Here is a 27,618-nt window from a genome sequence, read left to right as displayed (position 1 = left end):
AAAATAGAGCTTTATATTCTGAAATTAAGATGTCTATCTTTTTGTAGGCGCATAAAAGAACAGTTGTCAATTATTTTAGTTGCATAGAAAAATATGGCGGCCGATGAATCTCGGAATGCTTAATTGTACCGCTAGATGATCGCCTAAGGCGCGTAATATTGGACGTCACGTATTATCGTTGCCACTCATTCGCGTTTTCGTGGATACAGCGAATTATTTAGTTGTTCGACGTCTAGTGTTTCGCTTTAGGCCGAAAAACGTGATTTCAGCACTCGTTTGACTTATTATATACGGCGGTGAGGCGGTACGCACCCGTGAGATGTCGCCACCGCTATGACACTACGTCACTAAGGTCACGCAGGGCGACAAAACGTTTAGGAACCCCATAGACTGGCGGGGAATTCTTCCTGCCCTGAGGCATCGTAAACCGCTTCAAATCAGAGCTTGAGGCGATGACACCACGCACTTAAGAGACTCGCCGAACAGGCAGACAGCGTACTTTTGCCTCTCTGAATCTTAGAGGTCCAACACGCAAACTATGCGCTGCCCAAGGTGTTGTGCTACTGCATCTCCAAGGCGTGTTCACCATACATTATGGCATGTCATTTAACGAGAGCTGCACGAGAGAATATTCAAATATGTGCAATCCTACGGAGTTACGGAACTGACAGTTGTGGCGTTCGCCTATAGGCAGCGATGGGCAGTACCGAAGATACGGGAATCTTAGATACTCTCTTAGATACGCTTTGGGCCTCTTGTATCTCTATCATGATACGCCTGGCAAGGCGTTTATCAGTATCTGTATTTCCGATACATGAAAGAATGTATTGTGTATCTTAACGTACAAGATACTCGCTATCGGAAGATTGCCGCGCCAAACTATAAACGTTGGCTGAACTCCGCTTCTCAAGCTGATACTGTCAATTGCCACTAAGCCACCTGAGTTAAACTACAGGCAGTGACATTATTTTGTGTTTCCGCCAGAGCCTTCCAGCGAGGGCAGGCGATGAGGTCGGCGCGTTCCTGTTGGTGGAGCAGAGTCACGTGGGGGCGCTCGCGCTGTCCCGACAAAAACAAGCGCGTGAACATTTGCGCGCAGCCAACTTTTTGCTTTTTTTTTTTTGTCTTTAGTTACGTCGATGCCATGACACTTGCTCGCTGCCACCGTACTGTGCTGCGCAGGCCAATGCGTGCAGCGTCTTACGCGCAAATCCTGAAGCCGCTATAGTTCCGTTATCGAAGTTTCCATAAGGACCTTTCATGTTAAACAGATAAAGCAACCCAAATAAATTGTTTCGGAATGAAAAAAATTCACGCAGGTACTCCTCTGAGAGTTGTCTGAGTATATATGCGTAAGCATTGTGCCGCTTGCTCATCTCCGTGCAGCATGTTGTCATTATCACCGTTATGAAACTTTATCTTACCAGTATAAGTAGGAAGCTTCTTAATCATGATCAATATTAACCCTTATCAGTCTTTATTAACCTTATCCGACTTGAGCTAACCCTTATCAACCGTTATCAGTGCTTATTAACAATCGAGTTGATCCGGCAATTATCAGCCCTTATCGCTCTTTAGCATCTCATCCATCCGCGTCGAACCACTGTCAGCCGTGATGAGACCTATATAAATAACCCCTGATCACTCCTTGTCCGAGTCATCGACTGCTTATCTGTCTGTGTTGCGCGACGCGCAGCGCACGAGCCCTCGTAGATCGGCGGCATTGTGGTCGGTGAACCAAAGGAAGGGAATCGGTTTGGGCACGTTGGTTACTCACCGTAGTACAATCCATCTTGCTGCGCCGTTGCTTGCCCGAACGGAAGGCGCATCCCGCTACCACCGAAACGCAGCGGGGATGTGGCGTGTTTGGCATTAAATTTTCGCGAAGTCGGAATTTTCCTGACGTCTACAACGCACCAAGTCGGCTTTACATGTGGTTCTAGAGGTGGCTTTTATTCCACCACAACCAAATATTTCAACAAAGCCTTCATAGAAACAATTATTAATGCTTTATACATTGTTTTCTTTATAGGGATTCGTCTTACGTCACGACGGACAGGTTTTCACGTTGGGTAGACATAGAAATGCTTACGTATTTAAAATGCTATGTTTTGGGCAGTAAAGACAAAATTTTAAGATACTAACAGAAATTTCATTCATAGAAATAAAGTTGGTCGGAGTTAAGAGATTTCCAAGCAGACATTTTTGTGCATATGCATTTGCTGCTATATTAAATGACGTATACACATATCTACAATAAGAAATTTACGAATGTATCGAAGTGTCTTACGATACAAATGGAAAGTGTCGTACCGGATATAATACTTGCGGAAATATTTCGTATCTGTATCGTAATTGCTTATTGCCGGAGCATATTGTATCGTATCATGATACGGCGAGCAAAGTGCCTTTGCCTGGCCCTGCCTATAGTCAATAAGTTCTGTAAGCCAACGGTTCTGTATATCTTAACGCGAAGGGGGTCGCCATGCTTTCGTTTAGACACCCGCACATGCCGCAGGGCGAGCTAGAATTAACGGAAGGAATAGCCAGTCTGCGCGCTGGCGTGTGAACCGGCCGTCGCTCCCCGTTCTGGCCGTCTTCCAAGGTGGAGCCTCTCGAGGCAGCTGCCGCGTCACAGTCTTCAAGCGTCGACAGCGTCTGAGTGGCAGGCAAGTTAGCCGCTCGAATATGCGCGGTCACGCAATTATACCGCTTGATGCTGGCAGCGAGGGCGGGTGCGTCAGGCACAGTTTTGAAGCTGAGCGGTGGCCGTTAACTGTCTCGTCTGCGGTGACGCAGAGAGAATAATGAAGAAAATTCAGGCGCGATTACGATACTCCCTAGTACGAAGTTTGAGCGCAGCTCTATGCGTGTTTTCATTTCGCGATATATTGAGCTTGAGAGAGACATGTAGCAGAGTCGGCGATCGTCGATAATCCTATATGTGGGTCAAGCGCGCCGGCTTTTATACATGACTCGTCGAAGGTTCCAGTGAACCCGCCGTGGTTGCTTAGTGGCTATGGTGTTGGGCTGCTAAGCACGGGGTCGCGGGATCGAATCCCAGCCATGGCGGCCGCATTCCAGTGGGGGCGAAATGCGAAAACGCTCGTGTACTTAGATTTAGGTGCACGTTAAAGAAGCTCAGGTGGTCCAAATTTTCGCAGCCCCCACTACGACGTGCCTCATAATAAGATCGTGGTTTTGGCACGTAAAACGACATAATTTAATTTTAAGGTTCCAGTGCAATCGTTGTGCCGCTTGGTTTCCAGAAAGTACTGCACAATTCGCATCGCGCATACAATCATATTAAAATACAATCGCAAACCGTGACAATTTAAACAAGCGCGAACAGGACCCAAACCAAGCAAACCAAACAAGCGCGAGCGAGAGCTTATGCGAGCAGACGGTAGTACGACACTAGCGGTCCGGCTGAGACCAGATACGAGTACGCATCGAGCGGTTGGGCGGGTCCGCATAAAACCAGTTTCCCGCGCGCATGTCACTGATAACATATGCATGGGCAGAGACTTGGAGACTGACATAGAAGCTTGAGAACAAGTGAAGAACTGCGGAAAGAGCGATGGAATGAAGAATGCTAGGCATACAACTTTAAGAGACAGAAAGAGAGCGGTTCGGATCAGAGAGCAACGAGTATAGACGACAGTCTAATTGACATGAAGAAAAAAAATAGCGCTGGGCAGGTCACGTAATGCGTAGAGTAGATAACCATTGGACCATTAGGGGGACAGGATGGGTAGCAAGAGAAGGGAAGTGCAGTAGAGGACGACAGAAGACTGCGACGAAATTAGGAAATTTGCGGGTGCTAGTTGGAATCGGCTGGCGCAGGACAGGGGTAATTGTAGATCGCGGGGAGAGGCCTTCGTCCTGCAGTGGGCATAAAATACGCTGATGATGATGATGACGTCACTGAAGGGGCCGCTCTCATTGGTGTCCGCCGTTCGCGGCTGGCGTCTTTTTTTTCATCTGCTGCTCCGCGCTCGCTCTTTCATCATTCGCTGTTGTGCTTGTTCGCTCGGTTACGCCGAGACCAACGCCGACGCTCGCCGCAAGAACGGACGGCCAAGAGCTGCGCTCTAAAAAAATAGGTTTTTTTCCCTGCGCCACAGCGACGTAAAGCAGCACTTCCGAATGGTTGCCAGTACAGTTATTAGACGTCTTGGTGCTACTGTGACCGGAGACAGCGCATGCGCGCGTGTGTAATTAAGGAACACTTACTGTGCCCTGTTACATTGGCCCTTTTCCACTCGTAATACTCTTCAATAACACAGCCGTATGATGGGGAAACTAACGCAAGGAAAGCGGTCATTATGCAGCCTTTGCCTCGTGCGCACTCCTCAATGTATCTCGATTTGAAGTGAACTGCATTAGGCCTGCACTGCCTGCGCATCAATGGCATAGATTTAAATCTTACTTCGGCTAGCTGCGTGGCGCATAACGGCAATTACGACGTGGCTGCTGTGCTGAACGTCTTGGTTTTCCTTGGTAATGTTCTTGTCCGAGGTGGGGGGGGGGGGGGCTGTGGTAGTTTATGGGCGTGCCCGCACAATCGGGAAACTTGGTGGGAATTGGGGAATCTTCCGGGCAAATCGGGAGTGCTAGCAGGTATGCATATGAGAGGTACCGTAGCGCACAGTAGGTGGCGCCATTTAGATTTCCCATTCTAGTCATTTTCTCGCTTCTCAAAACTTGCTTTTCGTTACGAATGGCAAATTCGTTATAACAGAAGCCTAATGTCCCAGTCCAGCTTAGTTCGATATTTTATTTTGAGTGTCCCGTTAAGCTGTCAAGCGTGAGGTTGCTTTTTTGAAAATGCTTCCTTAGGCTCGTAGAAGTAGTCGAAAGTTATTGCATTTCTTTCGTAAAAGCTTCCAGGAAAGGAATGACACTATAGTCTTTCTGACTCATTCAAAATAAGATTCGACCGTAGTCGCTTGTTTAAATTGGATATTGTGTAGCCTGTGCCAGTTATGCTTACGTGACACGGGATGAGATCGGCACCCTTTTCCCACGGGGCACGGATCTCGTGCAGAGAGATGCGCCGCGCGCCTCTTGGAGCCAAACGTCGGCGACATTTGAGATGTGTTAACAAAGCGAACAGGGCCCGTAGTGACGAAAGCGGCGCCCCCTTCTCCTTCCCGTCCGCGATTGCGTCCACCTGCGTGCCACCGCCTTATCTCCTAACTCCGCTGCTCTCGGCTTCCTTTCATTAGCACCGTACTCGTAAACGCGTATCAGGCGCACCGTTGGGCGCAAGAGCAGACGGCCACATGGACGCGCACCAGGCGGACACCGCGTTCCCGGTGCTTCGAGCACTGCGCCGTCTCACCAGCGTCGCCTACCACCACGCCGGCTTCCGCGTCAAGGCCGTGAGTTTTTTTCGCCGGACCGACGCCGCACGCGGATTCTTCGGCTCGCTTTCCCAATTGAGGGATCGCGCATTTGCCACATGTGTACGTCGTGTTCTCTCGTAAGGCCACGCGAGGACACATACGCGAAATACGTGTGTTCGTACGAGATTATTGGATCGTAAGGATTGGTTGTTGTTCGAGCAGGAACACGGACATGAGAAGACACAAATACACGCAGGCGGCGATATACGGCACGTCTGTCATACATACGCGTATAAGATTTTTTTGATAGGGTTGCAAGCGAGCAGCAGTGCGAAGGGACGGGTAAGGGACGACCGGCTCGACGCTTTGTCCCGTCTCATCCTTTCTGTAGCGTTTCTCGTCGTCGCCTTTATTCCCACCCACGTTACCAGAGGGCATTCAGTCACCCGTGTTTCTGAGCAACCGTTCGTGCCTATATCACTTCCGTGACTTTCTTTCTTTTGGATCCTCGGCGTTCTTAAGATCGGCTTGGTGCGATGAAAAAAATTGGTGCGATGAAAATTCTACCACAAACGTTTTTAAAGCTCGGAATTCGCGAAAAAGTAGCGTATCCTGGTGGATTAGGCGATCACCCTCCACGTCATGAGTGCGGTGCGATGCTCCCACGGGGAAGTGCTGTACACTGCAGCTTTTCATCCAGCCGGAGTGTGTCTTTAATGCGATGAAAAAAAAAAAATGCCGCTGCTTCTGTGCTCTTAAAACTTTGGTGGGCAGGGGTGCATTCATCTGATTTAACGCCATCATTTACGTGCGCGGGGTGAACATGAAATATGATGAAAATGCGGCGAATAACTGCATGCTCGTATGAGACACCTCATTTGGAGTAACGCGGTATGACACGGAACTCCATAAGCTGTGAACGAAAATTGGCTAAAAAATGAAGAGTAAACATGTCCTAAAGAACGTTATTTTCATTGTTTTGTTGCTCTTTATAATTATGTGAGTTCGGCTGCCTCGCGAAGTTAGCTAAAGCCAATGTTTTGCTACAATACAACGTTGACATTGCGTTTCTCTTGCCTCATACACCTGTGTGACAATGCTTGGTAACCCTTGATTCCTGTATGCATCCTTATAGTTTTAGGCTCTTTTTGTTATTTCGCGGCACTTACGTTTTCTCATACTCTGCGGATGCATTTGAAACATTGGCAGCTGCAACTGAGCGACTCTCAGCGTACTGCTCCCGTATTTGACCCAACGATACGTTTCAGCGCCAAATGTCATTGTGATGTATATTGTCATGGCGTATCTCAGAGCCAATAGCAAACACGATCTCGTCCGTCAATATTTTAACTGTTTGTTTTTCTTTTTTCGGAACCGAACTGGTATAAGACGGTAAGCATTTTCTCCATCGAGCAGTGAACAGTGGTGGAAGATTGCAGGGAGAGAGCTCAGAGCAACGATTTTAACACGCCCACAAAAGGAGAGAACGCAAGAAAAAAAAAGAAGAAGAAAGGAAAGCTCCCCAGGAACAATATACAGAGTATGTCTTCCGATAATCGGGAGGCGGACAATTCCGCCGGGAGAGCGAAATCTGCAGCCTGCCAGTGTGACGGGATGTAATCGAGGCGATAAAGTATGCGGATCTACGTGCTGATGACTAACTGTGGCACTTGTTTGCGCTATCTGTGCACTGTCGTTCATCACCGACGAGGTCGTGGCGTAGAAAACGCTGCTGTGCGTAGCCTGCAGTCAATGTCACTTTGGCACGAAACAGAGAGGAATGTCTTTGTTTTGCGCGTTGGATGGGGCTGCTGAATGGCAGGGTGGCCACTTCCGTGAAATTACGCTGGATTTAGGACCTTGTACTAACTGTAAGGTGACCGATTTTTCACTGGCACAGCCACTTTCTTTCCTTACGGTGCCAGTTCGACCCCCACACCGGCACGACTGACGGGCATTTGCCCGTTATTCTTTTCTCCCTAGGTATGCGCATTATCAGCTGCATCGCAAATGGACTGCCCTGCATTCAGTCGTATAGGAGACGTCGGTCTTGTCGCAGGTGCATTCATTTCTAATTCCTTACAGTTTTCAACGTTGCGTTATCCGAAGTTGCGAAACAGAACCGTCAACCCTTTCGCTTTCATTTCTTTCTTAAATATAAGCTCAAAAGCGACAAGCATAATGGGTGCATTGAATGTTCATGCGCATTTGGGCAGGAGTGCAACATCGTGTATCTTGCCGTCTATAGACTTCTTTATATATAGGTTAGAACTGCGCGAAAAAACGAGGACAATCGAAAGGAACGCACCGCTGCAGTCGTTTGACTTTGGGACCCTCGCCTTGTATACTATTAACAACCAACTACGTATATTGAACGAATAATAAACTGATACTGAAACACACCACCAGCGCACTTCTTTTATTTTTTTTATTTTTAAGAGCCTGAAAGCTTGTGAGAACGGCATGAGGGAAGAGTAATAAAACACGGTAATATATGATGAAGCTCAGCCTGAACTTGCGAGTGATTACATCCATGGAAAAGAACCAAACAAACCGCGCGTAAAGGCTACCTTTCTTTTATATACAAGTGGCTCCCCTCCCCCCCCCCCCCCCCAAAAAAAAATAAAGAGCAATTTCTTCGTGTAAAAGTGAAACAGACGGCATGCTGACACACTTGTTGCTAGAGTTTACAATGTGAAATGCTTCCACAGTCCCCCTTTCTGTCTGGTCTCCCGATCTGAACAAAAACGTCGTGTTTTCCAAGATCGGTTTGCAAGGAGTCGTTTGCTTACCCTCGCCTTTACCTTTACATCCTTTGCAATGTTGGGCTAAGGTGCCTCGTGCGTTATTCTTTACATTCCAGTTATGTTCACGTGCCCTTTCGTTGAAACACGTACACCCGTTTGTCCGATGCAGAACCTGCCACAAGTGATGGGAGTTAGATAAACAACCTCACAAATACACTCAATGTACTGCTTATCGTGCTTCGTTGTGCACGGAGGCCTACGCTTAGTATTATTATTTCTTTTTGCGTCACCAAAGGGCACATTCTGCCGAGTTTACGTAGAGCCGAGTAGACGACCTTGACCCCGTAACGGCTGGCCACATTTTAAATGTGTGAAACGCGATGAATTTAGGGCATCCCCTGCAGTTCATTTTTGTTGAAAGTATCTTTCTGTTCTTTCCAACCTTCTAGTCTCTGGAAGAGACTGTCACGCGCGTTGGTGATTAAATTTCCCGGGTATCCAGCCGAAAGCAAGCGTTGCACTTGCTGATTGAAATTAGTTTCTATTTTATGTTCGCAGGATTTTTCCAGGGTGGTCTTATAGGATAAGGGGATGACAGCGCGCTTAACAAGCCTGGAACGCGCTTTCAAAAGGGCAGCGGGGCTCGGCGAGGCCAACAGATATGTTTAGTGGCGAAATGAAGTTTTAGGTCCAGGAACTGTAGGCAGTTATCACTGGCCAACTCATGGGTGAAGGTGAGACCTCCAGAAGCGGATTCAAATATTTGTAGAATGAAATTAGTGGCATCATCAAGGTTATCCTGTGCGGACAGGTGAAGTATGACTAGTAATCTGTGTGTTCCTTTCGATTGTCCTTGTTTTTTCGCAGAGTTTTAACCTCCCTTCAAGTATGAACCAGGTAGCCCTCAAGAACGTCCTACTTCTTTATAGGTTTTTCTCGCTTGTCCGCAGACTCTTGTTATGCCTTAGGAATAAATAATTTGCAATACCACGATGATTTCAAAATGTGCCATATTTTATACAATACTGTTCCAAAAAATTCAATCCTACAAAGTTTGCATGCGGCGTGTAGCACAACCTTGTTTTGATATCATTTTGTTTGTACTGTATTTCAAAAAAGACAACAAAGTCCTCTCTCTTCTACGCGCACGCTTTGCCCCCGTCCTCTGTGCCGTTTTCTTTTGTCGGCTCAGATGACAGCCACCCTAACGATCCCTTGCAATCCTGGCGCTGACCAGTAGGCTTACTCTCCATGGGATTTGTACTAATGCTTCCACCTCCAACTCTATCGATCTCCTATAAAACATTGCGCAACCTCAGACTTTGATAATTGCTTCCGGTCCGTGCATTCATTTACCGCGGCAGCAGATGAAAATAAGATCCCTACCGTGCTATGCATCTATTGCTGAGTCGAAATACTAGAAAAACAAAAACAAAAGGAAACGAAAGCCTCGGCAGCGCCCTCGTACTGCAGTTGATGTCATACAGAACTTCCGTACGCGAGAACTCGCCATATCTGTCTGTAATTTCCTTCATTTAAGTGTTGTTTATCACTTTAGCTTCACTTAAGAAACGCCCGTTGCCGGCGCAATATATGCATCGAATTGAATTTCATTTCAACAAAAAGGTAGGTTGATTGCAATAGAAACTGGACAAACATACTCGGCAGAGTTTACAGCGGTTTTCGTAAAGGTTGTCTGTTTGTTGCAGAAAAAATTGTGGCACCCATATACGTAGCGCAAGGTGTTTCACAACCGCTGCTTTCCGCGCATGCCCTTTGAAGTGTCTGCGCGTTAAACACCAGAAAGGTCATGGTTGCCGCGCCCCTGGCACCGCAGGGTGCGGCGGTACAACTAGCTCGCGCGAACGTACGCGTTGCAGACGGCGCAGAGCTGCTCAGGACGAACCCTCGCGGACCCTGCTGACCGTTGCTGCTGCGGCTGTTCTGCCGGACAGCTCAGACACAGGACAGTACTCGTACAACGAATCGGCCTGCGTGTAGCCCCTACCCCCGGTGGCTGCGGCTCTGTTCTATGCGGAATTACGGAGTCTGACAACAAGCGGTACCTAAGCATCGTCGCGGCAGTGAATGCGCGAACTTCGGGTGCACAATTCCTTCATTAAAGCGACGCCTGCTACGCCCTGCTTCCCGCGTGGCTTGACGCGTCTGCTCGGTCGGTCCTGGAGATGCTGCGCTCGCGAACTCGGCTGATGCGTGATGAAACGTGCGCCGATTTCTGAGACAGCATAATCCGCGGTCGTGTGATCTACGCGGCTAGCTGATTTGCCAGGCAGGCACGCAATCGCTGTGCCGCAAAGCCCATTTGAGAATACCAACTGTTTTGTGGTATTTAATTACCGCTTCACGAAAGCCACGCTTTACATACGTTCGAAAAATGTACATTATGTCTGCAAAACATTTTCCTAGTTCAAAGCTGCTGCCGAAGCGAAACCCCTTTTGCATGCATGCATGCATGCCTTGTTTATCTCGTCTGCCCGCTCTCATCGCACTCGTGCTATCTTAGGTCGCCGTACTTCCGCTCCCTCGTCTGTCGTATTATTATAGGGCGGAGGATTTCGCTAGACGCGTCTGTTTGCATAGAACGTGCTGCAAGGTCTTGGCTCTCACCAGATGTCGAAGGGCGCGACTGTTGCTGCGGCCGTATGCCCGCGTACGATTTCAACACAGACAGACAGACAGACAGACAGACAGACAGACAGACAGACAGACAGACAGACAGACAGACAGACAGACAGACAGACAGACAGACAGACAGACAGACAGACAGACAGACAGACAGACAGACAGACAGACAGACAGACAGACAGACAGACAGACAGACAGACAGACAGACAGACAGACAGACAGACAGACAGACAGACAGACAGACAGACAGACAGACAGACAGACAGACAGACAGACAGACAGACAGACAGACAGACAGACAGACAGACAGACAGACAGACAGACAGACAGACAGACAGACAGACAGACAGACAGACAGACAGACAGACAGACAGACAGACAGACAGACAGACAGACAGACAGACAGACAGACAGACAGACAGACAGACAGACAGACAGACAGACAGACAGACAGACAGACAGACAGACAGACAGACAGACAGACAGACAGACAGACAGACAGACAGACAGACAGACAGACAGACAGACAGACAGACAGACAGACAGACAGACAGACAGACAGACAGACAGACAGACAGACAGACAGACAGACAGACAGACAGACAGACAGACAGACAGACAGACAGACAGACAGACAGACAGACAGACAGACAGACAGACGGACGGACGGACGGACGGACGGACGGACAGACAGACAGACAGACAGACGGACGGACGGACGGACGGACGGACGGACGGACGGACGGACGGACGGACGGACGGACGGACGGACGGACGGACGGACGGACGGACGGACGGACGGACGGACGGACGGACGGACGGACGGACGGACGGACGGACGGACGGACGGACGGACGGACGGACGGACGGACGGACGGACGGACGGACGGACGGACGGACGGACGGACGGACGGACGGACGGACGGACGGACGGACGGACGGACGGACGGGAACCACCATGATGACATCAAAGGGAACCACCATGATGACATCATGCCATTTATACCATGACATGCATGTCATTTATGTCATGCCATGTCATTCATAACACGACATTATGTGATGTCATGACATGTATCTCATTCGTGGCATTGATGTCATCACACGGCAGGCATGTCATGTGATTCATGTCGTACCTGCCATGACATGCGTGTCACATGCGTGGAACGACGACGCAAGAAACTCGTTTGGACCTTTGCACCACGTCGAATGTGCACAGTGCCCTCTGGAGGTCCCTGGGCGTCGCCACATTAGCCTCTTGACAGCTGTATTTATCCGTGACTCCCCGCAAAAGCATTGCAGAAATTTCAGCACCTACCTTTCTACTTAACGTGCAAGTCCAGAGGGAATGTACGAGGGCGAATCAGGAAGTCCTTGCCCCTATTTTTTATTATCCAAAGTAAGGTACATACAGACAATTACAAGTATACGTACTATTCTATGTACACCCGTGAGAAAAAGTATACGGACCAGGGATTGCGCGATAAAACTAATTTTCTCCTCTCTCTGTGAATGCAACTTGACATTAAAGATTGCAGTCTAAACTTGGCATCACGAATTTTCTAATGCGCTTGTCAGTTTCCGTTTATGCTTGTTAATTAGGATGAAATTCTGTTTTTTCGGCGACCTTGTGGCCCGTATACTTTTGCTCACGGGTGCACCTTAGACTGTTTTTCTACATAGTCTCCACACCGCAGACGTTTGTCCCATCGCCGCACTAAATCTGACATGCCTCTGTGGTGGAAGTCGTCAATCAGCGACGCACGTGGCCTCCCCGTGCGCTCATTCTCATACAAGTCACCACGGCCTCTTGCGAACTCGCAACACCACCACCTCATGCTTCTGAAAGCAAGACGCCTTTCCCAATACGTGGGCTGCATTTCCCTGTGGATTTTCATGGACGTTCGCCCCTTGCTTCGAAGGAAACGAGTCCCACTTCGTTGCTCTACGCCATGGACGTGTGATAGCACAACCGCCATCTTCAATAACAGACAGCAGCGCCGTGCCGCGGACCTACCGGCAGATAAGGCCGGTCCGGTCCAAGAAAGGTACGCGGCTGGGAATGAATATGTTGACTTCGAATTGATAGCCGTAATTTGGCTTTAAAAAATAGGGGCAAAGACTTTCAGATTCACGTTTGTAGGTAGAATTGGAGCGAGGAGGGGGAGAGGAGGCAGAGAAAGGGTAGAACCGGCGCAGTCGCGAAGCGAGTGAATAATAAACAGCCTTGCCACTCTCGCACCGCAGTTCCCATACAAGGGAGGACGGAGGGGACGAGATAGCGAAAAGGTGACGTGAGAAGGCAAGGAAACGCTACTACTATAGACACGATAGCGGTTCCGATAGCGATCCGGCGCCAACCGATTCCAACTAGCGCCAGCGAATTTCCTAATTTCATCGCCCACCTGGTTTTCTGCCGTCCTCGACTGCGCTTCCCTTGTCTTGGCACCCATTCTGTAATCCTAATGATCCACCAGTTATCTAATCAACGCATTACATGACATGCCCAACTACGTCTTTTTCTCTTAATGTCGATCAGAATATCGTCTATACCCGTTTGCCCTCTGATCTAGACCGCTCTCTTTCTGTCCCTTAACGTATATATATGCCTAGCATTTTTCGTTCCATCGCTCTTTGCGTGGTCCTTAACTTGTTCTGAAGCTTTATTGTCAGTCTCCAAGTTTCTTCCCAATATGTCAGCACTGGTAAAATGCACTGATTGCACACATTCTTTTTCAATGGTAATGGTAAGCTTCCAGTCGGGAGCTGGCAATGTCTGCCGTATGCGCTCCAGCCAGTGCTGGGCAGTATCGAAGATACAAGTATCTTAGATAGCTTAGTACTCTTTGGGTATCTTGTATCTCCATCTTGATACGTCTGGCAAGACGTGTATCAGTATCTGTATTTGCGATGCGTGAATAAATGTATCGTGTATCTTAAAGCTATTGCAACATCACTGTGCGAAACCATAAACGTTGGCTGAACTCCGCTTCTCGAGCTGATATTGCAGCCGCTAAGCCACCTGAATTTACACAGGCACTGAATTTTATATTGTCTGACCTTATTAGGTACGTCGACAAATCTTCATGCTTAAATGTCATAGCTATTAGTGGTGTCGCCTGTATATCGTGTTTCTACGCATTCACTGTGATCGTGTGATGCGGAACCGCCTTTCTATTCTACTTAGATGTATTTCGCTTTTTTTAGCTCTCCCTTAAATTTCTTACTGATGCAAATCACCAGGTAATCGCAGCTACAAGTGGCAGTAGTGTGAATCGCGGTGGTATCGTGCTGCGACGATTTGTGCCACTACAATACATATGAAGCGTTTTCGGGCGGCACAAGTTTTCTCCTAGAAGAAAAGTCGTAAAAGGATCGCACGTTAATTCATATGTCGCTAACGACGCTTTACGCCAGCAGATAAGTAGAATATGAAAAGTAATTGAAACTTTGTGCTCTCTGTATACACGATGCGTAAAAAAAGATGTCGCTGCCAGCGCTGTTGCTGCTGTGCACTTGTCCGGTGGTCGGGTTGCGTAAGCGGTAATACGTTTGCGGACAAGGTAAGACACCACTGTGGTATTTGCGCCATCATGCAGCGGCTTTTATTAAAGTTCTTGTGATTAGATGGCGACCCGCCAGCTATTCGGCAAGCAGAGCAGCGACTCCCTTCAATTACAAAAGCGACAAACAAAAGCCGCTAACAGCGCGGCGTACAAAGAGCTTTCAGGTTAAGCAGCTAAAGCAACTCCAATAAATTGTTTCGGAATGAAAACATTATACTTTGAGCAAGAAAAGAAGCGTTTTGAGATACTAACAGACATTTCATTCAAATGAAACAAGGTTGGTTCGAGTTCAGACATTTCCACGCAAACATTATTGTGCATGCGCGTTTGCTGCTACATTATATAGATGCATAATAATACATTTGCAAATGTAGCGATGTATCATAAGATACAAATGAAAAGTGTTGTATTGGATACAATAATAAATAAATAAGTATCTTGTATCTGTATTTCAAATACTTGTTGCACAAGCATCATAGCATGGATACAATTGCAAAGTATTTTTGCCGATCCCTGGTTCCAATTAATTTGTATTCTTCTGTGAATTTCCTTCTCATGATCAGGGCTCTATGTGATTAATTGACCTAGGTAAACGTACTCCTTCACAAACTCTGGAGGCTGTCTGGCGAACCTGAACTCTTGTTCCCTTGGCCGGCTATTCATCATTATCTTTGTCTTCTGTATATTAATCTTCAACCCCACTTTTACACTCTGTTTGTTAAGGTCCTCAATCATTTGTTGTAACTCGTCTCTGGTGTTGCTGAACAGGACAATGCCATCTGCAAACCTAAAGTTGCTGAGATATTCGCCGTTGATCCTTACTCCTAAGCCTTCCCAGTTTAATAGCTTGAATACTGAATGAATCCAAACGAACGCTATTCACAGCCCTATAATCCAATTCAAGTTTAATGCTTCCGCCACGACGTGATGTGCCTTGTGAGGCCATGAATGTTCTCAACCCTTTCAGAGGTTGTGAAATATGGCGCACAACAAAGCCTCAAGCAAACACATCTCCTTGAGTGTTCTGTGACTACGCAGACAAACAGCAGTGGTGCGCGCAAGGTAACGTTTAACGTCAACTCACCGCTCTCGTGTTAGACTAAACGCTGAAGAAATGAAACATTCGCCCTCAGCATCACCGCTAATTATCGTCAATTAAAGCAGACAGCACAGAACGTTTCGCTTACATTGATTCCCACAGTGCGTGGGATCCGCATAATTTTAGTATACGTGTAAAACGTACATCGTATCAAATGTGTATGTTCTTGCTGAATATGAGCAACCTATTCTTTAAATCACATAAGTAGGTACTTCATGAAAAGCCTTATGTTCATTTAACAGCCCAAGGAAAACATTGAAGCAAAGGATATCGCTTAATACATTGCAGTTCCTTTTCTTAGTCGCATGATCATGACACATTTGTCAGGAATGACAGTGTGCAACAGTAAAAGGTTTGCACCTACCATTGCTCATGCGTCACAGGAAGGTAACGACCAACACAGGTGAACAATGCTCAGGTATGGCCAGAATCCAAGCTTATATATAAGTGACGAAAATGCTCGTTGTTGGTATGGCGCAAGAATAGTTGGTAGGGAGTATCATTACTCGTTCCACAATACGGATTACAGTCTTCTTTTGTTCTCTACTGTTAGGGAAACGCTCTGCCTTGCTCATGAAGGGGGCGATACCATCAGTTTCCCAGCTCAAAATCGCTGCAGAATAACTGTGTTCTCTGCCGTAGGTGGACACATTTAGTAAATACAAACTACTCGTTATACTTAGGAATTAAAGGTAATCACAGAATTGGTTAATTAGCCTGTTCGTTCGGGATTATCAGAAAAATCAGAAAAATTCTAACGTCTGCCGCCGCGAAGGTCGTCTTACAAAAAAAAAAAAAAATGAAAAGAAAACATTGTCTCCTAATCTTTGCTGTTAAGTTTTTTTATGATCACTTAAACTTTTTGCTGAAACTTCCGCTACTTCAGAGCCAAAAGACGCACGCATGCAAAGCATCACCATCTTATGTCTGCGTATTTCCGAGTTTCATCACACCACTTAACTCGCTGCCGTCCTCGACTGCGCTTCCCTTCTATTAGCACCCATTCAGCAACTCTCGTATAGATCACATTTTACCTGCCCTATGCATTACATGGCCTGCTCAGCTATATTTCTTTCTCATAGTCTTAAGTACGCAAAACAATGACCACCCTCGTTTGCTCTCCAATCCACACCAGTGCGTTACTTTCTCTTAACGTTATGCCTAACAACTTTCGTTCCATCGCCCCTTGCGTGTAACTTCACTTAAAGCTTCTTTGTTAGCCTTTAAGTTTGTGCCCCACATGTCATTGTCGCTAGAATGCAATGATTTCTTACTTCAAAGATAGCGGAAAGCCGACGGTCATGACTTCGTAATGCTCGCCGTATGCGCTATAATCCTTTGTTTTATTCTTCTGTAAACTTCCTTTTCGTGGTTAGGCTCCCGTGTGAGTAATTGGCCTATATCAACGTACTCTTGCACATATTGCGTGTCTGCGCTCTCGATACGTGTTCCGTGCGTGAGCGCGCGCGTGCACACACACACACACACACACACACACACACACACACACACACACACACACACACACACACACACACACACACACACACACACACACACACACACACACACACACACACACACACACACACACACACACACACACACACACACACACACACACACACACACACACACACACACACACACACACACACACACACACACACACACACACACACACACACACACACACACACACACACACACACACACACACACACACACACACACACACACACACACACACACACACACACACACACACACACACACACACACACACACACACACACACACACACACACACACACACACACACACACACACACACACACACACACACACACACACACACACACACACACACACACACACACACACACACACACACACACACACACACACACACACACACACACACACACACACACACACACACACACACACACACACACACACACACACACACACACACACACACACACACACACACACACACACACACACACACACACACACACACACACACACACACACACACACACACACACACACACACACACACACACACACACACACACACACACACACACACACACACACACACACACACACACACACACACACACACACACACACACACACACACACACACACACACACACACACACACACGCGCGCGCGCGCGCGCGCACTCACTCACTCACTCACTCACTCACTCACTCACTCACTCACTCACTCACTCACTCACTCACTCACTCACTCACTCACTCACTCACTCACTCACTCACTCACTCACTCACTCACTCACTCACTCACTCACTCACAAGCTCGGTGATCGTTCAATAAATTTTCCAGTTGGCAGTACAGCGCTCGTCCTGTTGTGCGTGTTTTCGATTGTTGTTTTCTTCGCGCTCCTTCAAGTTTCACTCACGTGCATATGCTTCCGGCGGTTACACTTGCGCAAGGCTTTGAAAGCGTGTCAGCGCGAAAACGAAAAAGACAAAGCACAGCGCAGGTGTCCTCACCGTTTCGGCTTCGCGTAGACATGCGTTTGAAATGTAGATCCATCTCGCTCAGTCAACCACCTTGCTATGCGAGAACACGCTCCTCGAATCAACCTTTCCCGCGAGAGGTGGCTTCCCTGTTGTTGCGATGGAAGACAGCGCCCCGTGGATCCATGACAACGATATCGCATGTGCGCATTCGTCTCTCTCTTTCTCTCTCTCGCCCATGACGTCTATGCACAGAAATGGGATCCTCTTGGGCGGATGAAATAGTGGAGGTTTGTAAATGGGAACGAATGGCACCTGGTAACGGAGGTGTGTATGGAGTCACTCCTATTGAACTGTGCGTGTTTTCCACCAGCTCGAGCACGCGGATCCCCCCTCGCCTGTTTTAAGGCGGAGCTCTCTTTGCACCTTCTTCCTGGTTCGGCCTGGTTTCGCGGGTCGTTGGTGCATCGCCCCGTGTAGGCTGCGCACACAGTGCGGAGTTTTGAGGAACAAGTAAGGACAGCGCCAGCGAGCTTGCCTCTGCTGTGTGCAATAAAACATCGTAATATAAAACATATACGTATAATTTTTGAAGGGCAGCGCGAAAACCTACACGACACCAAATAATAGCCGCATAGTTAATGCGCTGACATTCAGTTGGCCAGATTTATTGAAGCAACCTCGCTTCATATAGTTATCGTACTAAGGCCACTATCACAAAAAAGAAAGAAAGCAAGAGGAAAAATATGAAACTAGGTAAACATTTTTTTTTCTTGTGAGTAGTGCCGTTAGCATGATGACTATCTGAAGTTAGGTTGCTTCAATAAATTTCACCAGTTGCAGTTAGGCGCTTTAATTCTGCGGCCGTTCCGCGTCTTCCTTTATTATTGAGATAATGTAGGTTGGCGCTTTCAGGTGGAACCGGCTGCTACTTGTGCAAAGAAAAATGTTATCACAAAATTTGTCATACAATGTGTCACAGATCTACGCATCACAATATACAGTCAGCCAGCATGAACACAAAGTTATGTACATACCTCCAGAAACCCAAGGAAATTAAGCACGTGTGCATATGCATATTTAAACACATGTACTTCTAATTGTCCGAAAACATATACAGAAGCACAGTTTGTAAACGACGACACAAAACGCAAGTATATGCACTTACAGGACATCAAACATAACTACTTGACAACATAACAAGCTTAGATCTATATCACACATATCGTTCAGAGGACGGTAAATTTAATATAAACCTAAGACATTGTTATCTTATAAGAAAACTTTAAAAGCGACAAGCGCTTTTCTCTGAAGCCCTGCTGTTGCTCATGTGGCTAGTATATAATTTTTTTATTTTTCATACTGAATGGTAGTCGATCGAACAGCATTAAATCTTCCCTTAACCTTCGCCTTGCACTTTCGTGTCTTGAGCACTCGCGAAGGAGGTGGTGAACGTCTTCGTCTGCGTCGAAGTGTCTGCGAGTCAGGACGCTATTTCTCCAGCTCAGCCGTTTTATCCTTATTTCTGAGTATATCTTTGGAGAGCCGGCATGATTGGTGTCGCGGATGCAAGTTGACGTCCCCGTGCCTCTGCCGGGAATGGCGACTTCAGCGGCGGCTGCGTCTAGGAAGCGGACCCGCCTCCAGATCGACACCGACAGCGATGACACCAGCGTCTACTCGCTCAGCAGTGAGGACTTCTCCGATTACGCCTTCAAGCTTGTGCGGAGCCGCAAGGCGAAACGAAGGCACACCACCAGGGCATCCATGTCTTCGAGCACGTCAACGGTAGGACCAACTCAAAATACTGCAGTCAGCACCATTCTATTTGTACCAGAACTCGCTACCGACAGCCTGAGGCGACTCAACAGACAGTCTGTATCGATGCAACTTGAAGCGGTGGCGCCAAATCAGGTAACAGACGTTAGAGTCAACACGACGTCACACATGAGACTGCGCTGAGAAATGTGACTAAAGTTACAGAACTAGGTGGCGTTAAGCTCCGCCCGTACACCCCCCCCCCCCCCCGAACAGTGGTTCCACTGCTGGTGTCATCTACGACGTGGACGTCTCCATCTCCAGCGCTGACTTGCCGATTATAGTGAAGCCTGCCGTTGATGGTGTCGCCATAACACATGTGTACCGCCTCGGCCCATCCCGGTGTGTGAAAATTGTGTTCAAGGGCGAGACTCTCCCTTCGCACGTCAAGGTGGGCCACTTTAGACACCCTGTGCGACCATTCATCCCAAGGCAACTGCAATGCCGCAAATATGTGAGGCTGGGACACGTGAGCGCCGTGTACGAGAACACGAGAGTTTGCTCACGCTGCAGCCAGCCCCACACTGCAGATTCCCGTGCAGCCACGGTTCTCAAATACACCAGCTGCCTTGGGTCCCATGATGCATCCTCGAAGGACTGCCCCAAAATGAAGAAGGAAAAGACGATCTTGAAACAGATGGCGAGAAACCATTCGTCTCGTCGGAAAGCTGTTGCGGCCGTTAGAAAGCGACGCCCCCGACGCCATCAGACTTAAAAGAACACTGATGCCTCTGTGCAGAGTGCGCTCCATCCGACACCTCCTCCTCTGCCAGCTAGGCCCGGCGGAATTCAATCTAAATCTGACAAGGTCATGGCGGAGAACAATGCAACTTGGTTCGCACTGCTAAATCAACAGCTAAAGCCAGAACAACAGCGGAAGCCAGAACCGAAGCCGCAGCCGACGCCACAGCCGATGCCACAGCCGATGCCACAGCCGGAGCCACGTCAAGTGATACAGCTGCGCACAGCTGTAGAGTGCACAGCACGGGTTCCTGACAAATTGCCCGAAGAAGACCGGCAAGTTGTTATGATGCTCCGGTCTCTGATGAATACTTTTCGAGTGCTCTTGAATAACCTGCACACTCCATCAGCGCGAAGTGCAATGCAATTTCTGGACGCTCTCAATTCAGTACTTGCAACTCTTGAGTAAGCATCATGGCTCACCCGCATCGTTCTATTCGACTAATGTCAAAAAGGCTGGGGTTTAGATTAACAATATACTGTCACGCACTGCAACGTACTTCTGACGCCCACCGGCTCCTTGGTCTTCACTGGTGACTTCAACGTGCATCACCAGCTATGGGGAAGCACCAAGGTTAGCTTCAGACAGCAGAATGACGGCAGCCTAACGTATCGGCGGAGCACTTGCTTCGGCTTGACTGATTTCCAGGCGCTTTGCTGCGTGCACATACAGTGTTCCCTCTATCCCGCTTTCCTATTTCTGGTCCCCCTTTCCCTTCCCCCAGTGTAGGGTAGCAAACTGGACGCCCGTCTGGTTGACCTCCCTGCCTTTCCTCTCTTTGCTCTCTCTCTCTCTCTCTCTCTGGGTTGCCACAGAACCAAAGATGACTAGGGGCACGCTTTATCCTGCACAAGAAGTACCGAGTATATGCTGTGCCGCAGAGGATGCAGTAATGTTTCAAATGTTTTGTTATCGCTCAGGTTTGACGCAATTGACAGTTTTATACGCGGTTCTTGAAGAGTAACGCGGAACTCTTAGTCTGCTGATAGAAGCAGGCATTTCTTGCTCACATGACAGGGTATACGTCTCAGGAGCAGGCCGACTTCGCTGCCTGAAGGATATTTAATGGTTGCTGTTTTTTAGTTATTGTGCGCCTGCTTCGCAGCTGCATCCGGCGCAGTATTTCCATGAATATTGCAGTGTCCTCGTAACCATTGAAACGATATATAACGTGATTCCTCGCGCCTGTTTTTGTGTGCACTTTGACTGTTTCACACAATAAGAATTTACTGCTTTGGTCCCGTGTAGGTTTTCATGCCACCCTCCAAACATGAATCAATACACGAATCTGCCAGGTCTAATGTTTTTCCGCGCATATAATGTCTGCTCATATTTCTAAACCACGCAGACCTCTCAATGGAATGGCTCATGCTGTCCAATGACGTTCTTGACTTTTATCTGGTGTACGCTCCATTCTTGGGCCAGTGGTGATGTGCCGCTGGGTGTGTGTTTCGTAATTTGCACGCGTAGCTAAGTGCTGTACTTCTCTGCGCATACACTTCTCATCACCACCATTTCCTCGACAATCATTGTGCATCGCCTTCGTTCTCGTGACGTCGCTGTGCCGTCATCCCGTACCGCTCACGTGCGTGATTTGGTAATGGCATCTTATCAGTGTTGTGCATAAGTCTAAACGTTGCACGAGGTTAAATTTGTGATTTGTGCGGCGCATAAACATTGCATGAAATTACACGTTGTGTCTCATGAAAACAAACGCGGTCATACGCATCACACCGTTTGTTGTGTACCGTTTAATTGACCGGTTCACTAAGGCTTCGCTTCCCATGGATTGCAACATGTACTGCAAGTGGGTCTGCGTAATGTTTGTATCCGCACGAAGCCAGCTTCTTTCTCGCCCTGGCTGAGAGATCGTGCCGGCGGTTTTCGTGCTCGAGGAAAAGGCTGAACAGGCGAAACTTCTGGCTGTTTTGTGCAGGGCGACTCTTTTTATAATTTTGTATCATTCCGCGGGAAGATTTTACTAACTTATTGTGTGCTCGTGGTTTTAGAAGTAGTCTGTGTGTAGTCACTCTAGTTTATGTGCGCACACAAGCTGCCTTGCTGGCGGAAAAGCATTATGTTTATTGGTTGGTCAGTAAATTGTGCGTGTATGATTTCTCGAGGCAAATATTTATTTAAATATACTGCCATCTTGCATAGCATATACTGCCATTGTTTGATAATGAATGAAAATTTACGACACAGGTCTTAAAACGCGTACTTGTCACACGTATACGCAACAACGACTACATGCATCGAAGAAAAGAAAACAAAAGAATGCCGAGAATATATGCGTGCGTTTGAATGTTTTTCTTGGAAACGTTTGTGTCTCTTCGAAAGCATTGCTGCACATGAGTGTATAGGGCACAGAGTGAAACATGGAAGATACCACGGTGTACCTGCGCTATCCTGTATCGTTCTGTGCACCTGTCTTATGAGCTGCAAGGCTTCCGAAGTGTGGGCACCAACATAGTCCAAGGATGAACCTTGTCGCGTAATTTGTGCTCCCTTTAAGTCACTGCCGGGCAGTGCGAACAGTGGAACCGAGATCGCGCTGCTCTCTTGACGGACGCGCTGCTCTGCCTTTCGCAGTCGGACGCCGAGATTCCGCTGGTGCCGTCTCCGCCGTTGGTGCGCCAGTCGTCCGTTCAGCGGCAGACCAGCGCGGTGGACGACGATGCTTCGTCGCAGCGGTACCTGCTGTCCCGGGGCGGCATCCGCTTCTGGAAGAACTTCGCCTACGAGGCGGAGGTGAGTCGCCCGCCCGGTGACCGGACGTCGCGGACCTCTCCGGCTGTGCATGTCGACACGGTCGAGCAGATTGCGTACAATTGCTCCGCGCAGACTGGGCGATGTTGATGACCCCGCAGTGTGACATTTAGGCCGTGTAAGCAGCGGTACTTGGCTACGCCTGCCGCCGTCCGCCTGGTCCGTCGTTTATTAGGGAGCTTTAGAACTGGCGCACCCAAGAGTGCCTGAACCCCCGCGCCCTGTTTGCGTTCTTCTGTAATGTATTTGCTAGTTTGTAGGCCCGGCGGTTTGCGTCCCCTAATTTTGGGCGCGCAAAACGTCAAACTTCCCATCAATCTATCAATCCTTTTGCACTTTTGTGCGAGTGCAGGGATGCCAGCTAGCCGGTCGTCAGTGGCTAACATTCCTGTTTTCTTCTTCTTTTTTTTCTTTTTGTGCCTGTGTTTTAGCTCGCCCCGATGGTGTATCATCTCTCTTCCATTGCCTTTTTATCATTTCCTCCTCCCTTAGGCCACAGGCCACGGTAGCAGACTGGATATTGCCATCTGCTTAACCTCTTTGTCCTTCCCTCTATACTCCCCTCTCTATCCTAGTTTTATTAATCGTTCCCTTTTTTATATCGTTCTTTTTTGTTGTTAAAGTACGTAATAGTCAGTTTTGAAATATCTACTCAAACGGCATTACATGCATGTGACAAAAAAAAAATGGTTCGCCGGAATATCTTGTAGAGCATCCCAAGATGGTGCAGTATAGTCGGCACAGCAGACTACGCAAGTTGAGACGCTAGCCGTCGTGATCGTCGTCGTTTCAGTCCACAAAGAAAAGTCCTCAGCACCACGCGCGAGAAGACTTGACAACCGACGGAAGCCAGAATTCTTGGACTCTGGTCCCCGCTGACGTCCGCACGAACTGCTTTAAAAGCGCTAATGTGCTTTTTAAAAGAAACGGGACTCATTGAAAAACTATAGTATGTGCGAACTGATGCGTTCCTTTTCTTTTTAATCTTCTCTTGTTTTCTAATCTTTTCTGCCCCTTACCCCATCCCCCTGTGCAGAGTAGCCAACCGGACACTTAATCTAGTTAAGCTCTGTGCCTTTCACCTCTTGTTCACCGCTTGTTTACCTTCCTTCCTTGCGTTGAGACAGATTATGGAGTTCAATAGCAGCTTCCGCGTTTTCTTGAAGAGGTACGTCTCGTCTATTTCGTCGATTATGTCGGGGCTCTACGTGACACGGGTAATGATTGCCGGCAATACTTGTGTTGATATTTCGAAAGTGCACATCAGGAAGTCGATAAAGTTGAATCAAAGTTGCTGGACTTTGTTGGGACTCGCAGAGAGGCTGACAGTTAATCGCCGCGCCTGTAACCACGCCGACTGCGCGAAACCAGTGTTGTGTGCTCCGAAACGTGCATTATCTACTTTGATCACCGCTCGGCCTCGCAGCATGCGATGATAATGAGGCAGATGGCCATTCAAGGCCATCAGATAATTGCGTCACGATGAATGCGCGGTTAATTTAACGACTCCTTACCTCTTTGTTAATGTGTTTACTTGAAGTAACTCCAGTCGTCCCGTAAAGCTCGTCAACCGCCGCCTCTGCCGTCACCTGCGGTTTACAAATTAACAACTCGCAACGGCTCCGGCATGAGTGACACAACAGTCGGCTGGTTAGCGCAGTCGAAGTTCTCGTAACACTATGTACAAAGGCCGCGTGCTAGTGCCCTCGGCACCCCCGGTGCGGGAGATGATGGACGATGCTCCAGCGCCACTCGCAACGACAGCGGGACCTTAACGTCAGGAGGCCTTCTCGGTGAGGGGTGGGGGGACATTTAGTGGGCGCAGACGTTCTGCCGAAAGGAAGTAACGCGCGAGGCAGAAAGGTCTAACCGTGACTTGCGTGTCGTGCTTCTCCTCTGTAGCGTCCTCTTTTCGAGTTGTCTCTTTCGGAAAAAAAAAAAAGAGTCGTTCTCTGCGGGTGGCGTTGCGCGCGGTTTTCGGAAGCAGATGGGCTGCTGCAGCAACGGGAGCGAGGTTGTTTTCAGAACCTCGCGGACGTCCGCTGCGATCGTCCGACACGATAAGTGCGCCCTACTTGGCGGCTCACATGAACAGCGCGCGGTATAAAAAGCGCGTAAAGATATCGCGTCCGACACGTGACTCTGTACGCGACGTCTGCTCACTGAGGGTGGGAGTGCACTGCGCTGTCGGTAAGCCGCGAGTCAGCCTCGAAACTGCGATCGGGCCGACGTCTGCGCAAGCGCACGAAGACGCGTCGATGATAACGAACCCTTTCACGGGAGGCGCACTGTATGTGATTAGACTGATTCCGAGCGGGTACTGCATACTTAGTTTAGATAGACGAAAATGGGACGGTGTACGTAGGGGTTACCAGTGAAAGCATGTGCTTGGGCAAGCGCATGGGTACTCGGTACTGGCGTACCATGTGTGGTATATACTGAGTGCCTATGGTATACCATGCACTTTGCTATTGTGTGGCGTAGGAGTGCTCTGTATTGAGGAAAAGTGGGTCAAAAAAGAAAGAAAGCCTGAAACATCGTAGACGCACGACACTGCGGGTGAGTACACAAATATTGGAGCACTTTCTCGTACACACCAACTCGCCCACAAGTACGCCGTTTCCTGAGCACCGTTCACTTTGATACGCTCATTATCGTCGCGAGGTAAGGGATGAAGCTAAAAATTCCGAGGTGTTTATCACTCAAGCTCTATGAACCGAGACGCAAAATTGTGGCGCCGGCGAGCACAATTGGTGGTCGTCCGTTCGAATGAAGCGGTAGCCATCCGGCCCTCTTTGGCTTGTAACGCGTCATCATAGATTCTTCATCATCATCATTTATTTTCCCTTAAGGACCCCTTTCAGGGTATTACACGCGGGGGGGGGGGGGGGGGGCAAGAGCATCAAGAAACACTATGGTCATTATTATACAATGGTTAACTCATTTGTACAACGGTTAACAAAACTTAGTGTACATGCTAGTAGACGATGGGAAAAAAAAGTAAGGTACGAACCGGCAGTAGAAATGGCAACACAACCGGCAATATAACAGAAAAGTTTAAAAAAAAATCCGGCAGTTCTAAATGAACTACCGGATATCCCAGGGTATGACTCCCGAGACGACTTCGTGCTAGCCGCAGTGGTGGCTCTTCGGCTCCACGTATGCTGAGCGCGAAGGCTAAATTCTCGGCCACGGCCTCAACGTACACGGCCGCGTCGCTGATGGTTGCACGAACGCGCGTGCATGCTTGGAATTATCCAGGTATCGTGAATTATTATACAACGTTGTGCAGTAAAGACCTGGTGAAGTTCGGCATTTGTCGTATGTATCTCGCTTCATCATCATCATCAGCCTGGTTACGCCCACTGCAGGGCAAAGGTCTCTCCCATACTTCTCCAACAACCACGGTCATGGACTAATTGTGGCCATGCCGTCCCTGCAGACTTCTTAATCTCATCCGCCCACCTAACTTTCTGCCGCCCCCTGCTACGCTTCCCTTCCCTTGGGATCTAGTCCGTAACCCTTAATGACCATCGGTTATCTTCCCTCCTCATTACATGTCCTGCCCATGCCCATTTCTTTTTCTTGATTTCAACTAAGATGTCATTAACTCGCGTTTGTTCCCTCACCCAATCTGTTCTTTTCTTATCCCTTAATGTTACACCTATCATTCTTCTTTCCATAGCTCGTTGCGTCGTCCTCAATTTGAGTAGAACCCTTTTCGTAAGCCTCCAGGTTTCTTCCCCGTAGGTGAGCACTGGTAAGGCACAGCTATTATAAACTTTTCTCTTGAGGGATAATGGCAACCTGCTGTTCATGATCTGAGAATGCCTGCCAAACGCATCCCAGCCCATTCTTATTCTTCTGATTATTTCCGTCTCATGATCCGGATCCGCCGTCACTACCTGCCCTAAGTAGATGTATTCCCTTACGACTTCCAGTGCCTCGCTGCCTATTGTAAATTGCTGTTCTCTTCCGAGACTGTGAAACATTACTTTAGTTTTCTGCAGATTAATTTTTAGACCCACTCTTCTGCTTTGCCTCTCCAGGTCAGTGAGCATGCATTGCAATTGGTCCCCTGAGTTACTAAGCAAGGCAATATCATCAGCGAATCGCAAGTTACTAAGGTATTCTCCATTAACTTTTATCCCCAATTCTTCCCAATCCAGGTCTCTGAATACCTCCTGTAAACACGCTGTGAATAGCATTGGAGATATCGTATTTCCCTGTCTGACGCCTTTCTTTATTGGGATTTTGTTGCTTTCTTTATGGAGGACTGCGGTGGCTGTGGAGCCGCTGTAGATATCTTTCAGTATTTTTACATATGGCTCGTCTGTACCCTGATTCCGTAATGCCTCCATGACTGCTGAGGTTTCGACTGA

The 27,618-nt window shown here is 48.1% G+C and overlaps 1 protein-coding gene across 2 annotated transcripts in view; it reads left to right on the top strand.

The window, feature by feature from the left end:
* The window catches only part of LOC142580062 (transient receptor potential cation channel subfamily M member-like 2), a 240,765-nt gene that overhangs the window by 77,458 nt on the left and 135,689 nt on the right, over positions 1-27,618 (top strand). The window contains exons 1-2 of one of the 2 annotated variants that reach the window (XM_075690828.1): positions 5,258-5,387; positions 23,060-23,218. In XM_075690828.1, the coding sequence (XP_075546943.1) occupies positions 5,289-5,387; positions 23,060-23,218 (258 nt within the window). In that variant the 5' untranslated portion in view covers positions 5,258-5,288. Of the gene's footprint in view, positions 1-5,257; positions 5,388-23,059; positions 23,219-27,618 lie in introns of those variants that run through there. The other variant, XM_075690827.1, reaches the window with a different exon arrangement.

Source organism: Dermacentor variabilis, chromosome 4 (genome assembly GCF_050947875.1).
Source record: "Dermacentor variabilis isolate Ectoservices chromosome 4, ASM5094787v1, whole genome shotgun sequence".
In the NCBI taxonomy this organism is placed as follows: Eukaryota; Metazoa; Arthropoda; class Arachnida; order Ixodida; family Ixodidae; genus Dermacentor; species Dermacentor variabilis.
Note: the sequence above shows the minus strand (reverse complement) of the source record. Positions and strands in the feature narration are given on the sequence as shown.